This window comes from Gasterosteus aculeatus, chromosome 12 (genome assembly GCF_964276395.1).
Source record: "Gasterosteus aculeatus chromosome 12, fGasAcu3.hap1.1, whole genome shotgun sequence".
NCBI classification, from domain to species: domain Eukaryota; kingdom Metazoa; phylum Chordata; class Actinopteri; order Perciformes; family Gasterosteidae; genus Gasterosteus; species Gasterosteus aculeatus.
Window position 1 is genome coordinate 16,894,574 of NC_135700.1, and position 16,058 is coordinate 16,910,631.

Consider the following 16,058-nt stretch of genomic DNA (forward strand, 5'->3'; position numbering starts at 1 on the left):
ACGGGGCTCTTCAGGAGCTCCTGCCTCTTTTATTTAAGCTACATTGTTTAAGACAGCATCCTTCTTGCACTGAGAGCCACCCCCTCTGAAGGCCTATAAATAGCATGTCAAGTGACAGTGTGGGAGGCACGGGTGCTGCCAACAGCAACTAGCCCAGGGGAGGCCCACAGAGACGCGGGGAGAGAGAAACGGAGAGAAAGAGGGAGCCGGATAGAGAAAGGGGGGAGAGAAAAAAGGGAGAAAGATACAGGGGTTTGCGGTGCAAACAAAACAAAAAAAAACTGAGGGGTGGGGCGGGGGTGAGAACGGAGCAGCGTAGTGGATATGGATTCCACCACAGCGAAGGCTGCTGGCTGGGAGTGGGCGAATGGGAAGCCTGCAGCCCCGTGTGGCGTTAGCTGCAGCCATGTTGTGTCTCCTCACCTAAAATTGTAAAAGAAAGGAGGCAAAAATGTCAAAGATGGGAATCGGGAGAGGCCGAAAAAAGGCAAAGCACAAAAAGCAAAGTGGAGAGTTGCGAAAGGTTAGGGTGAACCAGGAGAGAGGAGAATTGAGAGGAGATAGTCAAGCAGGAGGAGAGAGAGGAGTAAGAGACAAATAAATAAGGAGCAAGAGAGGAGAGCAAGGTGTTGGTGCAAAACACCACCATCAATATTTAATACCGTAGAGCCGCTGCAGATGATGGGAGAAAGGGAGAGAAAGAGGGAGGAAGGGAGGTAGAAGACGAGGAGAGAGGGAGAGGGTGGGGTCCTGCAGCAGAGTGAAGGGTTGCCATGGTGACAGCGCAGCGGAGAGCGGAATGGTCAGACTCGGGGAAAGAAAAATGAAAAAGTGAGAGAATGGAAAAGGGTAAAAGAGAGGAATGAGAAAGAAGAGGAGGGGGTCAGGGAGAGGTGGGTGGACGCAGGACCCAATTAACTGTGTTGGTGGACACAGAAGTCGAGACGAGTGGATGTGTTGGGGGTGACCTCGCGCTGCCTTTCCTCCGGTCCCTTCTCACCTGGACAGGGTATGATAGCATGAAGGGCTGCTCACAGACACTCGCGAGAAAAAAGACAAACCCAGGCGCACGGGCAGTCCCACCTGTTCACTGCACCATTGCAGCACTGTTGGCTGCGTCCTCCGGAGAAAAACACATTTCAAACTTTGCTCCTTTATCAGTTGTCACAATCGTCATGGCTTGGGCTCGCACTGCTTGGAGGAGTCATGTGTTACGTTCAGCTCTCTCTTTTAAATGTAGAAACATTTCAGGAAGAGGGACTACAGTAACTCTGAATTAAACTCTCCCCTCTGTTTCGGTTGCAGTTTCAGTTTGTTCAGACACTTTTCCTTTGATTTACTTTGGGGGATATCGTCGTGCACTTCAAGTCTGCCCCGTGTACAGCGCTCTGATTTGCCCGGTTGTTGAGAGGTACAATGCAATTAAACTCGCTGTTTTGGGCTTTGATGGACAAGAAGTTTTCATTTGACTTTGGAGCTCCGCAAGTTGGTTTACTGTGACTAGACTAAGAATGTTACTTACAGCAGTGTTAGCTGCCCTGCAGAGCTCTACTTGGGCACAGTGGTGCTTTGAGCTAACGTCAGTGTGCCAATGTGGTTACAGTGATAATACTAATGGGATGAATAGACTTTGACTTGATGGTGCTAAATGAAAAGTCAGGGGATACTTGAAGTGAGCAAGATTCGTCCTTAGGGGACGATTACATAACTGTACAAAATGAGACTGCAATCCATGCAATAGTTATATTGATCAAATATTTAATTTATGGATCAAGATGGTGGACCAACCAAGTCACGTATCATAGTGCTGGTTGCGGACCTCTTAACCTGCCAATCTGTATTTAAGTCTTTGTAGCAGCATTTGCATGTTTCAACAAAGTAAAATATATTTTCTTTATTAACTGAAGCTGAAATTCACCCACCAGCCACAAGTGTGAAATAAAACCCGTTTTAAATCATCATTCATCAATCCTTTAACCATGACAGGGAGAAATTCCCTTAAGACGTTAAGGTCGCTATCTTCAAACGCTCTCTATTAGGCTGCAACAAAAATACGGTTAGTGTGTAAGATTTCATATCGGTGAGCTCATAAAATCCCGTCAACGTCTTGGAACAGCCTCACTCGGGGGATCACTCACCGTGCAGGGATGGCGCTGATGGGCTTCTTGTAGATGGTGATGAGCTTGTCCAGCACCACGTCAGCGCTGGTGAACACGCGGTAGGAGTGGAGGAAAGTGTTCAGGAAGTCGATGGAGAGGAAGCGCAAGTCGGTCAGCCGCTCCAACAGGCGCTCCACGCTGGCGTAGCGGATCTGCAGCACCTTGCAAGAGTTCATCATCTTGCTGAAGCGGATGTCGACGTCATCACAGTACAAGCTGGTGTCCGACCTGTGATGGGGATTAACTGAGGTTAGGAATGTGATTCAGCTCCCAGTATTTAGCAACAGTAGGACACTTGTGTGGGCGCATTTGTGCTCTTGTGATCTTTGTGAGAACCAATTACAGACTTTAAAAGTGAGGGGATTTTTTTCAAATTAATCACTTCACTTATTTAACTCGCCAATTCGAGAGTTCGGCCACACATGTTCATGCATATTTTATGTATGTATGTAATCCCAATGCCAATCTCTCTTCATGCATGTGAAATATATGTGCATTTCTGCGCGATTTTCAGACTCTCACTTAATCATCTGTGGCACAGTCACTTTACTGTTTTCCTCAAAAGCGTTCATCATCAGACCATTGCAGCGAATGTTGTCGATGCACTGAAAGGCAAGCAGACAGACAGAGGGATCATAATACAGCACGAGGGCTCCAACAAACCTGTGGATAAGACATGTTGTTGTGTTCTGATCTTTGCAATGCCACGCTCCGTCCCGAAATTACGTTTGCAGCCTACAATTGAATGCTGTCAATTGACAATGTAAACTTTTATTTATCTAATGATGCTTAAGTCAAATCATCCCTTCTTGGGGCACATTGAGTCTGTAATCACGCAGGTGGGGGACACACGCACCTGGCTGATGTCGCTCGTCCACGCTGCTTTCTCTTGTCGGGACGAAGCCACCAGGATGATGGTGTACGGCTGGACGTCTTTGGGCTCCACCATCACTTTGAAGTCGAGGTGCTCTACGTCCTGGCCACTGCGCTCCACTCTGGCTGCAACGTTCAACCAAATTGATTTTACTGTGACGGGGTTGATTGTCGTATGCTGAGAGAAAACACTGTGAGAAGAGAGACGTTTACACTCAGCAAAGCTGAAAGTCTAGCGCAAACTTCTGGGAGGGACAACAAGGGCTCAAAGAAACTACATAACTCATCACAATGTAACTTGCTATTCATCTTTTTCGATTTTTTCTAAGGTTTTTTCTATTCACGTTAAATGGAGAAACCCAATAGATTTACTCTACATGTTTCAAATACAACAAACGTTGGAAAATATTGTACATAATAACTTACACTCGTCATCTGTCCCCTCCGGCTCCTCCATCAGTGTGCAGTCTATGAGAGACACCACTCCATTCTGTAACAGAGTTCAGACGTCACATACAGCTTGCTGATAGACAGCGTAGGTTTCTTCGTAGTGTTTGGACCTCTGAACAAATCCTGCTTAAAAAGGCATCGTAAACAAGAAGAAATGTCTTAAATTTGTTGACAAAATGCAAAGCTTCTTCAACATTTCCCTTTTTGTCCTTCAGTTGTGGAAATACCAAAGCTCTCAATTGATTTAATTAGCGGTGTAACCAATTTAGTTTATTTTGTTTTATAGGATACTTTAAGAAAATAGTCATTTTTTTCTAAGATCAGGTCCTCTTGAGTAAATTCCTAGATGCACCTTAGTGATGTGTAGTTTTCCTCCGGAGCCGCGAGTACAGATGATGAGATGTTTGGAGAAGAGGAAACACTGTCGCTCCCCTTCTTTCTTCAGAGACAGAGAGCCCAGTCGGCCTCTGGTGATCTTCCCTTTCTCGCTCATCGGCACCTGGATCAGCGAACCTGTGGAGTGTCACCATCACGCACACACACACAAACACACACACAGACACATGGGAGAGAATACACATGATATGTGACTTTGACATTGATCTTATCTTGAGTTAACTTGTGTGTGTGAACATTTAGACTTTTGTCATTTGCAGTTTGCAGTTACATTTAAAAGTGTAACAGGCATTTTATTTACATGTCTGCACAGGTGGAGGAATGTGCTGAACATCTGGGGAAGATTATGTGTGATGATTCACAACAGAAATGTTGCAGAAGAGACGTGTGGGGATGGTGTTAAAGAAACGATATCTATAACTGTTGACCGTTACTGATAGTTAGTTCTTCACTCAGTAAGAAATTTAGTGATAACATTACATTTACTAGTTACTGTAATGCTTTATTACTTAGATATCTCGGGTCAACTTGTTTGCTTTCCGAACTTAAAAAGCGGATTAATTCTCAGTTTGGTCTCTTTGCGTTCAGTGATGAATTGTCCAAAGCAAATGTTACTGTTCAAGACTTTGTTTTACTTACCTTGTCTGACAAATGTCTGACTGGTGTCCAGCAGCACTTCACAACCCTCCACAATCATCCGCTCAATAGCCAAGTTCTTCCTGATGTTCTCCGTCTCGCTCACCTCATCATGCATGATTCTGAAGGTAAAGAATTCAAATGACAAACGTCACTGTCCAAGTGTTGAACTCGTTGAATTGCATGAAGGTGACACCTCTGCATTTATTCATTGACACTCAGGGTCAACATGTACTGAAGCACAATGTGCAATATATAATTTCAATTGCTTGAGTGACAGAAAGCGCTACCTGGAAAGTTCCTCCAGCTTTGACTTGGCGTAGTCCAAGCTGGTTCTCTCTACGTGCTCATGGGGCGTATGAGCCAGCAGCTCGTGCAGAGTCAGGATGTAACGAGGGATCTGAGAGATAATGATGAGGGAAGATGTTTCATTGAGTTATTGAAATCTGTCCAACCTTTTGAATGAGTAAACTGAATAATGAATGGTTTGCCTGAAAATCTAATGGATCCTTTCTTTTACCAGCGATCATATTGTTAATGTAATTTAGGCTTTAAATGTTACACTCTTTGCCCTGATGGGGGAGCCATGATTAACAGTCATTTATTTATGCTTAAATCCTGTTTTCCAGAAGTCATCGGTCTAACTCGCGTGTGATTTGTCTGACAAAACTGTGTGGTTTTGACAAAACAATTTTTCCAGAGTGCAATGTTTAAAAACCCCACACTTCATTTAACTGCAATACAATTCTAAGGTACAAAGGTGAAAATGTTAAGAGCCATAGTTCAGATTTGTAAGGCTTTGCGTTACTTTATAATTTTAACATGATATTGATGTCTACCTACAAGTAAACCAAGTTTGGTTAATCCAGGTCAGTACAAAAAACGTTTTGTTTCTTCAGTAGGAACTGCGGTTGATGTGCATGCACTAAACAACGTGTACAGGCTTATTCGTTACAACACAGTCTTAAGATTGTGTAATAACACTGCTGTTATCAACACTGTAAGTCCCACCTGAAACATGGGGTAAGTGAGGAAGGTCTCCAGTGTCCTCTCCTCACAGTCGGGCTTGGCCTCGTACTGCTTCAGGAGCTTGTCAAAGTCTCGGTTCTGTTTGCAGTGAGCTAGGATCTGCAGGCTGTACTGATGGTTCCTCACAAACTCCTGGTAGATGTTGAGCATGGGAAGCAAGATGTCAAAGAGGTCCGCTGTAAAAAGAAGAAAAAATCTCAATATATATATATATATATATATATATATATATATATATATATATATATACATATATATATATATATATATATATATATATATATATATATATATATATATATATACATATATATACATATATATATATATATATATATATATATATATGTATATACATAGTACAAAATTATTCAGTTATGTTGTTTAAAATGTGAATTATGTGAGGACAAAAGGCAATGTTTCTGGAGAAATCTTTGGATGCTATGAGTGCCAAAAGCTGATTGGTGGCCCTCTCAGGTAGGAATCTCAAAAACATCACAATATCTTTATTTCTATGCATGATTTGGTGGACCCGACCCTTTGATAAACACCAACAGCAACACGCCAAATATTGAATTTTGTGAGTGGCCGAGGGACGGTCTCTGTGTCACTTACCCAGCACCAGTGTTGGCCAGCTGGCTATCCGTGCCTTCAGGCCCTGGTAGAAGATCTGATGGAGGAACATGATGGTCTCACTGATCAAACAGATCAAAGCAAAACAGCGGTTATGAGCGATTGTTCCTGTGTGGCAGATTCCAATGTCGCACTGTCACAACCAGCCTCAACACCAGCCACCTGTTGAGGAAGATGCTGCTGACGTCATCGTGGGTGATTGGCGGTTTCTTGGAGCTGGCGGCCATGCGCAGCGGCCGCAGGAAGTTGTTGACCAGGATGTGGAGCTGCTGGACGTATTCGGCCTCGGCCTCCAGCATGCTAAACACCACCTGGTTCCTCTTCCTCATGCTTTCCGCGTGAGGCGAACGGATGTAGTCCTGTATGATGGTTTTCCATTTTCTGCGACAAATCCAACCACGCAGGAAACTCTGGACCTGTTATGGAAAAGGTAAGCTCAGACAAGTTAAGCCACATTTGCGCACAAGCAGAGATTTGTGACTACACTGAGGTAATCCAGTGGGGTTTTACAAGCCAAACAAAAAGGCTTTTCTCTATAAAGAAGCTATTTTTAGTCCAACTTATTCTGCAGCTTTGGAAAACATTTTGAGGTTTTAATTTCCAATGCCATGATGTGTTGATTGTACTGATATTTTCAGGTACATTAAAATAAATATGGAATTTAAAATGAGGTCTGGGAAAGAGATGTTGGTCTCTTGAGATCTGTATTGGTACTGATAATAGTGAGGGCTACTGGGTGTGTGAATCATGGGTGTTAAAACAGCTTCCTGCTGCAGTTGGAAGAAGTTTAGGAGCATTGAGAGTAAACCAAAACAGAAACATTGAGGGCGCAAAAAGCTAAACCAATGACCCCCAAAGGCACAACAACGCTGTGTAGAGCTGAGCGAAAAAGCTGAATTGGTTCATAATTATCTGGAGCCTCGTTGCCTTCTCAGCTTTAGAGTAACTGCCATTCCAAAACTTTGCAGCTCTGTTAAGGCCGCTGCTTCCGTAGAGCTGAAAAACAAGCCTGTGGTTGTAGTGGATGAACAGCTCCCTGCTGTGACGTGTTCGAGTTTCCTCGAATTAAATGAAGGTTAAAACCTGCTTCAGAAACCATACTTATATCCCCGCTGGAAGGGATGAAACTTCTCCTCGGTCCTTTCCTGCTTTCCCACTGCTTTGCTTTGCTCTTTACTTTTTTCTTGATAAAGACAGTACAGACTTTCTCCTTTTACAAAGCAGCACTGAAGCAGACGGTCCTCACCTTTTTGATCTTCTTGATCTCCGTGTCATCTTCACTGGGAGGCACCTCAGGATTTGACTGGATTTTTTCATTGTCTTTCAGCAGTCCAGAAATCTGAAATCCAACACAGATCAAGGATTGAATACCTCACGCAGTAGGCATCTATAATCCTGCTGTTGAATTTGGAATGTCATAATCTCTCCCTGCACTCACTATTTTTTATCCTGATTGTGAAGTCCTCAAGTGTTTTGCTTGGTTTTTGTTACCGTTCATCAGCAGGTTTCACAGATTTCATATATGAGCAAACGGCACTAGTTGCATCAGAGTGTATTTCCTTTTTTTCAACCCCTTTGAATTTACTCCCATTAGACTGAATAGGAAGAGACGAGGCAAAACACCTTTCAATAAAAGACTGAAATTAAACAAAACAACCCAAAGTCCATTTCTGCTACACGTTTCAGCCACAGAAAGGGGGACATGTTGATTATCATTTTGTTGTGCAGGCGGCTGTTTCGGCTACAATAGAAACTGATTCATGCATATTGAAAACATTCATTCAACTCAAATGGATCCACCCATTAGCACATTAAAGAGAGATGTATTTGATCCATTTTAGACTGAATAATCAGGATACAAAACACACTCTGCAACAGTACCGCCTCGTCTCTAACAAGGACAACCCGGGGAGGCGGGGGATGGGGGGGCTGCAAGCTGCGACACTTGCCGTAAACTTACAGCATTTTGGTTTGGAATCCAGGGCTTGACCTTTGTCCACAGCCGTGCCTGTTTTTGTTTTTTTTATACTCTGTGACTGACTACTTTTGCTTTGATCTGTTCTCTCTCTGTCTCTGTAAAACATACAGTGACACAAAACAAACGCACAAAGGTAGCACTAGCATGAAATTACGAGGCGAGTTACCTCTGATTTTAGCCGCTCTACCTCGATTTCCCCATCCTCTATCTGTTGTCGAAGTTGCTTGGCAACCATTTTCTCCGTCTCCACTATTTGGAGTAGATGGAGATACTTCTGCATGAGGGTCTCATGCTCAGTAGCCAGGTTCCTGTAACTATACAGACACGCACACAGACATTGCAAGGACCTCATTAACGCATGTTTCATGGGCCCGCCATAGATTTACCAAGGCAAAGGCAGTCGGCAGTCGGATCAGCGTGTGTTTGAACCACAGACCTTACGGTCCGCACCGAGCCCTTACGCAACCAGTTCTTCAAATACTTGTTGGGCTTAGCAGACCATGTGTAAAGCCTGCTTCTGCATGAGCAATCATTCTGAGCATTACCCAATTCTACAAAAGGTATTAGATTAATTTGATTAAACATCACAAAATAGAAATAAAAAAATATGGCATACATACATGAGAAACCTCAATAGAGGCAAAGTAATGATATGTAAGTATAGATCTTCATTGGGCTGCTGTGAATAACATGCTTACAGGCCAACTTACTACAGAGAGCGCTGCTGCTGCCCTGAGTGAGAACTGATCAATGTGCACTTCAATAAATCCAATCAATTGATCTTTCGCCTCACAAATTCACACTGCGGACATTTATAGTGATTGTATCGCTTGGCTTTCATGACCCTCCTTTTTCTCTGGATCTTAAAGGGGCATTTTGCTCACACTTCTACAGTGGAGTAAAATGGTGGGAAAGTTAAAGTTGTACATTTGATTTGAGCTGAAGGCAGAAGGTAATGGAGAGGACGTAGCCGATTATAATTTAACTTACGGTTGATCTGTTGTGGTGCTTAGCATCTTTCATCAGATGAATAAGACATTTTAAACTAAAACTAAATGCTTTTTAGCCAAGCTGGCAGCAAGGTTCTAGGAGGGACAATGTCTGACAAAAATCTGACAAATTTTAGAAAAATGACCATGAAATTGTGAAAAAACATTAAAGGGTCCAAAGTGATGTATCGGGATGACTGCTGATCCCATATCTTTTGGGGTCAGGTGTAATTCAGTGTTTTAGCATATTTATATTCAAACCCAAAGCATTGAAGTTAGATGTGCTGCAGCTTAGCAGCCAGTTAGCAAGCTCGCCCACTTATTAACGTTAGCTACAAGAAGGAGAAGTGTGTTCGCAGGTCAAATTTCTCTCCCTTTTGGTTTCTGATGTTTTTTTCCCTCAATCGTGAACACACAATTAATTTACACGGCAGATGTGTATGTTGTGAACAATTTTGTTTTGGTTTGTGGCCTTTGTCAGGGTGTAAGAAGTCAATATTACTCCAATGAGCCCATGAGGTTTACAAAGTCCCACATCACACAGTACAAACACACACACAGACAGACGCCTCAACCTTCTCAGCTGACCGTGTGTACGTATAGGTGAGAGGTCGGGGGTGAGAGGTACCTGGCCTGTGTGATTGCGGCCACCCACTCATCAGAGTCCTTGACGTCCTCCGTGCGCAGCTCCAAAGCCTTCTGGTTGTCATGATTGAACGTGACGGTAAAGTAGTACTGGGAATAGACATGATCGAAAGTGTCAAACATTTTCTGAACATTTATGAAGACATTCGATATATATTAAAGGGTTTTAGTGGAAAATTCGCCGGCGAGCCCATCTCAGGGGACACCTTGCATGATTCGTCTTCTTTCGTACACCGACATTGTGTTAAAATTGAAGTTGTATGTCTACGCACACAGGCATGCCCATGTGTGTGAATGAGTGGGAGATCCTGAGGGGAAAGTCTTGAGAGATTCATTATAAAGCCTCTGTGCATTCTGCCCATAACCTGGCAACTCACCTCTGAATTGGTGGATGCCTCTCAACTGACGCCACATCTGGTTTTGCTTTGTCCCGGTGATCTGGACGCATTTTAGTGACACAAACACCTTTCTTTGCTCGTCTGTTTTAATTTCCTTGCCAATTATGCCCAGTGACACTGCAGCCTTAAAGGTTCACAGATTATGGAAAATGCAATTGTTTTCTAATATGTAAAATCCTCATATCAACCAAGTGGTGTTTGTTGTCGTGGAGACACATTGCTTTATGTCACACTAATGCATTGTAAATAGACCCCCACAAATCCAATATATTGGATTTTCTTACCCCTCCCAAATGCCAAGAGCAAATCATTTGTGAAGGGGAGTAATGTTCCATATTTCCTGATGAGCAGCAGAATGGGTCTTTGTCAATAATGTGCTTCCAATCTCTCGCTTCATGTGAGCTGTTAAGTCAAGCCTTTCTTTTTGCCACGTTAAGTCGGGCAATGTCAATCCTTGTTTAAAATCTATGTCAAAAAGGTATTCCAGAAAAGATACGAGCAAAAGTACACTATGGCCTCCGAATCTTTTGATTTACGTAAGTGCTTCTACAAGTAGGCCTGAACAATAAAAGCGGTGTTTAAATGTTTGGTTTGAATGCTTTTTTCTTTTATACGTGTTTAAATGAACACCAACCCTAATGTTCTGTTTGCACTCATAAATAACGTACTTTACAGTTAACTCACTGTTTTTTATTATCATGATACTTAATTAAAGTTGTTTGTAAGAGTGATTCTGAACAAATGACTCGTTTCAGAGTCTGCTACTGACCACTAGCAACACCCGATTTCTCTTCCAGCTGTAAAGCACAATTGATTTGTATTAGATTTATTTTTACGATGATAAGTGCTGACAGTGCTTCTCTCGCAGCACATCCCCTCCCAAGTCTTCTTGGATGTCTGCTGCTGGCGTTTTATTGCAGTGTATCCACAGCGGGTGTAAGTCTGATCAAGCAATGCCTGACTGCATCGCATACTGTACCCTTATTTTCTTTGAATTTTTTTAATTACCCAATTGTTGCTGTAACAACCCCTATTGCAAATGGTTTGAAGAATAGTGAAATATCACTTCATTACCTTTGTACATGTAAAAAAAAGTATTATCGCTAACATTGGGGAAGCACTTCCACTTCCACTTCTCCTCCTTTACCCTTCACCACCTCACATGTCTTATATGCCCACATTTGCTGCACCTGTGAAGGACAATGCTGAGGCATGTTGTTGCACATTTCGTTAGCCCCTTCAAATGCACTTTTTCAGATGCAAATAGGGGTTGCCATAGTAACTGTGGGCTTAAACGTAGCTCGCCTTCTAAATGGGGAATAAGAACATTTAAAAAGTAGAACACTCCGAAGAATACAATGAGCAGAGAGAGACAGACGGAGAGGGAGTCAGAGAAGGATCTTTTGCCTTCTTGAGGAGTGAGGGCTATAAAAAGCGCTGTAGCCCTGCAAGGTGGCAGTTGGCTTGGCATCTATTCGCTGCATTGTCCCCTTCCCTGTCACACACAGATAAGATCCAGCACTCGCCTGGCCATACCTCCTGCAGCTCTGACACGCACACACACACACAGTGCGTACAGACACGCAACAGAGACACTCATCAGAAGTGTAATCTGGATCTGATTTATGTCAGAAATCTACATTCGCATTGCCTCAGATAACCTCTGTAGTCTGCTCATTGACTCAAGTGTCACTCTTTGTTTTTCCAGAGTGGGGAAAGTGAAACGGAAATCTGTATGCCCTCAGACCCCGGCAGCATTGATTACTACTTCGGTTCTCATTTCACCTTTTAGAGATCGACATCGGCGCATGCCAGGAGGTCACAGTGGGGCTAGTACAGACTTCCAGCCACATACAGATGTGGACACAGGCAGATATGAACACTTGCGTGTTTGATTGCGGTACAAAGAGTGCAGTTCTCGCACATAAAAAAAGCATGCATCTGTGCAAATACAGATCCAAATTTTGTGTAAGAGTGCACAAAATTTAACACCCCCACACAAATAACACAAAACTGAGAGAATTTATTCCTGACACATATTATATAAAGGGACACGTGCTGAACAGAAGACTGTGTTATGCTAATTGAAGGCTTTCAAATTCATTTAATTCACTGTTGAAATAAATTCACTGGAGCAGCCTGCGTGAACAGCTGTCATCTTAGATGTCACTCAGTTCGTATTTCATCTCAAGAAGAAAGCTCTGGTCCTGACAGGGTTTAAAGGAAATGTGCTTCACGGTGAGCAAAGTTGAAAAGTTTACGTCTCCGCAAGACTGACCAACAAGTTCACACAACTAAATGAAGTAGGTTGTTCATTAGTGTGTTGCTCATCTGCTACTTTTAGTCCTGGATGATTTTAGGCAACTCGGTAAAAAAAAGAAGAAACAGAGTCAGAGTCAAAGCTTGTTAGGAGATAACAAACAAGTTATTATATTTTTCCTGAGGACTCTAATTCCAAAAACTAAATTTGAATACATTGCAGGAAAAAAATGGCCGCTGTTGAAATGAACATGTATTTATTTGTTGTGAATATTTACAGCGCCCTTTTGGCAACACTGATTCTAATCCTGACAGCTCTGCCAGCAAAGAGCGGAGGGTAAGCGATAGAAGAACATGACGTGACAGCAGAGTTCAGTTGCATGGACAGCGACACAGGTGCAGCTGAGGAAAGAAACTGTATAAAAATGAACCCTGTGTCCATCCATAATATTTGAATTACACAGTAAAATAAAATGGGAAATTAGTCAAAATATTTTGCAACAACAGTACGTGAAAATACCATTGTTGCTGATAGATAGATAATTCAGCTATTCATTTTTATTGATTAATATCGAGGCATAATGAGACAACATATAAGTGGAGTTGATATGAAACTGATTTTGGGCCTATCTGGTATATTAGTTGGTGATTTTTTGTAGCACTTTCAGTACAAAAGTTCTATCTAAAACTTATTTTTCTAATGCATGCTTTTTGACAGCAGGATAATGTGCGCACTCATATTGTTTTTCTTTTCAAATCTATCACCTGAAACACCTTCAAAGGGACAGCCGGGGGATGATGAACCCCTGCAGACGCTTTCAGTCATTTGTTGCATGTAAAGAAAATTAAGGCAAAACACTCCAATGCAACACAAACATGATGTGTGCGAGTTTTCAGCATTAATTATATCACCATAGCACATGCACTACAATAAACAATAAAATAAATCCCAAATTAAACTCATTGGTTGCAAACACAACCATTTATTTCCTTATAAACAAAGATCATGATGGCTGACGAGAAAAAAAAGGACTTTTGACTTCAATTATTTATTGGCTGTGCTGCAGGGGAAGCAGAGGAGGCTGCAGCTGGCAGAGCTGATTTCAAAAGGTGACTGCAGTCATATAGCTCACAGCTGCTTGACCACTTCTCTGCGTGCTTTTATGCCACAAGATCTATTCCTCCCAAAGCCTTCAAAAAACGGTGTCCATGCTTTCCCTGAGATTATTTCTGACCCTGCCACACTGTGGCATAAAAAACAAAAAGAGTGGGAATGATGTAGCCCTCACGCATGCCAATCCATCGCACTAAATGGCCGAGGAAATTCTAACCAACGGGGGATACACACACAAACAAAAGCCTGGGACAGGCTTTGGGCTTCATTCGTGACTGTCGTTATCAACACTAAATGATAATGAGAGAGCTATCAAATGAACCAAGCCGCTACGAGCCGGGGAGACGCAGTTGCCAAGGTAGGATGCTATTAATATCAAGACAAGGAATTAAATCAATACGTCAAAACGACAGGGAAGGGGCAGCTCTCCTCCGCAAGATGGCAACCTGCGAAGTTTGGATGCTGTTTAACTTTCCTCCCTGGTTATGTGCTGCGATCCCCGCGCTCTTGAGATGTCTAAAAATGCAGCCTCTTATGTAAAAAGAAGGGGAATAAAAGAGACATTGTGCTGCAACACAAATAGTTGTGGTAAGGAGAGAGGGGAAAAGTGGAGGCAGGTGAACCGGTTTGCGTGTTTGCAAAGTTCCTCGGAGAATTGCATCCATCCCGTTAACTTTAAACCTCTGCAGGACGAGGTGCTGTGCAGGATCGAGACAATCAATCAGTTAGAACGACGCCATTGCGTAACGCCTAACGTCGCGTGAACATCGCCGGGACATTGAGTAGGCTATAGATGCTGGGAGATAAAACAAAAACAACAACAACAACTCGGGCAGCCGGCGCGTCTGCTGCGTAACGCAGACGCGCAAACGATGCGCTCGCGCTGTCGAAAGCGAGTTCCTCACAGCAGGAGCCACATCAAGCAGCAATAACGAGAGATCTCACGGGGACGATGCACAAGCCGGACTTTATTATTGGGGGAGGGCGGGTGGGGGCTTCGCGGGTTCGACTCCCTCACCTGCTTCTCCAAGCATTCCTTCGCTGAGAGGGATGGTTTCGGGGACGGCGCCCTGTCGCAAACGCATCCCTCCAACAGGTACAGTCCGGAGGGGCGGGAGCTGGAGTCGTTCTCGAAATAAAACAGCATGTTCTGCAACAAAGCGAACCACTTGGAATGCCATTTTGTGTTGTCCGAGCTTTTCTTACTCAGGCAACCTCGCCTCGTGCCGTCCTTCTTCGCCAAAAGAGCGAGATAGGTGATGTGGCCGTCATTGAGTCGCATCCCTTTCTGCATTTCGCTCCGTGGATCCGAGAGGATCTGCGGAGTCTTACATGTTCTTCTTCTTCTTACTCAGCACTTCCGAAAAAAACCCGGTCAGACTTGGTGGGCAGCAGCCCACTCCCGCGTGCCCATCATCCACAGTTGCCACACTGATGCCTGCAACGGCGAAAGAAATAAAAAGAAGAAGGAGGAAGAGGAGGAGGAGGAGGAGGAGGAGGGGGAGGAGGGAAGGAGGCAAGGAATGCACGCAAAGTTACGCATTCAACTGCAGCGATTCCCCGCTGCGAGCACAGCTGCCACCGACGCCGTCTTAGAAAAGCCTCCGTCCTCCTGAGCCCGGATCGGTCATGATGAGGACCGAGGTGTCCCCGTGCACAGCCTACGCGCGGGCGCGCACCGCGTCCTGCTCTCGCGGAGGGGAGGAGAGCGCAGTCACGTGACGCGTCTCCGGAGCAGCAGGATTTTCAGCACCTCGGACAGAAACTCCGAGGAACAACGCAGAGGAGACAAGAGAGAGAGAGAGAGAGAGGGAGAGAGAGAGAGAGACGCAGCTTCCTCATGCGGAGAATCCCGAAGCAGATAAAAACGGCTCACCGGGAGGCCCTGTAGAGCCACAACACACACGCGCGCGCGCCCACACACACATTTGAGAGCAGCGCCTTCTTTCCCAGAATGTGAACCACATGTGGAAGTCTTATTTTAGGATGTGGAGTCTAGATAAGCTTATGCAATAGTGATGTCACCGGTGCCTATGTTACATATATTCTTTTTTTCTTTTGATTATTATTTCTTTTTCTGGTTGTATTTATATTCCACCCTCAGTTTTTTTTTCAATATCTCATGAATTGTCATTGTTCTTTTGCCTTTATATATTTATAATCTGTATAACCTTTACATCATGCAACATAGATCCCTAATGCCCCCTTTGACTGTTTGCTTGCTTGTCCTGATCTTGAATAAAAATATTTCCCCTTCGTGTAACGAAGCTCAGAATCTCCCAACAGCCGTCAAAAAGTCCCATATCTCTTCTCTCATCCATCACCCGTCAAGTAAAGAGGATGAAAGAGCTCACTTCCTCTGGGTTACACTGAGTTTATTTTGTACAGTGCATCTTCATATTCTTCATTTAAACTCTGCTTCTAGCAGATTTCTGTCTGTTCCTCGCGTCACATTTACTCTATACACAGTAACACTGTTTTGTACAAATTTACTCCTGT

General features: G+C 43.6%; 1 protein-coding gene across 2 annotated transcripts in view; it reads right to left on the reverse strand.

Annotated features, from left to right (window-relative positions):
* The window catches only part of LOC120831208 (ras-specific guanine nucleotide-releasing factor 1), a 28,546-nt gene extending 13,222 nt beyond the window's left edge, over positions 1-15,324 (reverse strand). For both annotated transcript variants that reach the window (XM_078085510.1, XM_078085509.1), the window contains exons 1-14: positions 14,578-15,324; positions 9,772-9,878; positions 8,321-8,468; positions 7,423-7,515; positions 6,339-6,592; positions 6,159-6,238; positions 5,526-5,719; positions 4,805-4,914; positions 4,518-4,636; positions 3,835-3,995; positions 3,459-3,522; positions 3,016-3,158; positions 2,682-2,764; positions 2,139-2,387 (exon numbers count right to left, since the gene is read on the reverse strand). In XM_078085510.1, the coding sequence (XP_077941636.1) occupies positions 2,139-2,387; positions 2,682-2,764; positions 3,016-3,158; positions 3,459-3,522; positions 3,835-3,995; positions 4,518-4,636; positions 4,805-4,914; positions 5,526-5,719; positions 6,159-6,238; positions 6,339-6,592; positions 7,423-7,515; positions 8,321-8,468; positions 9,772-9,878; positions 14,578-14,853 (2,081 nt within the window). In that variant the 5' untranslated portion in view covers positions 14,854-15,324. The remainder of the gene's footprint in view (positions 1-2,138; positions 2,388-2,681; positions 2,765-3,015; positions 3,159-3,458; positions 3,523-3,834; positions 3,996-4,517; positions 4,637-4,804; positions 4,915-5,525; positions 5,720-6,158; positions 6,239-6,338; positions 6,593-7,422; positions 7,516-8,320; positions 8,469-9,771; positions 9,879-14,577) is intronic.
* Between the last annotated feature and the right edge of the window lie 734 nt (positions 15,325-16,058).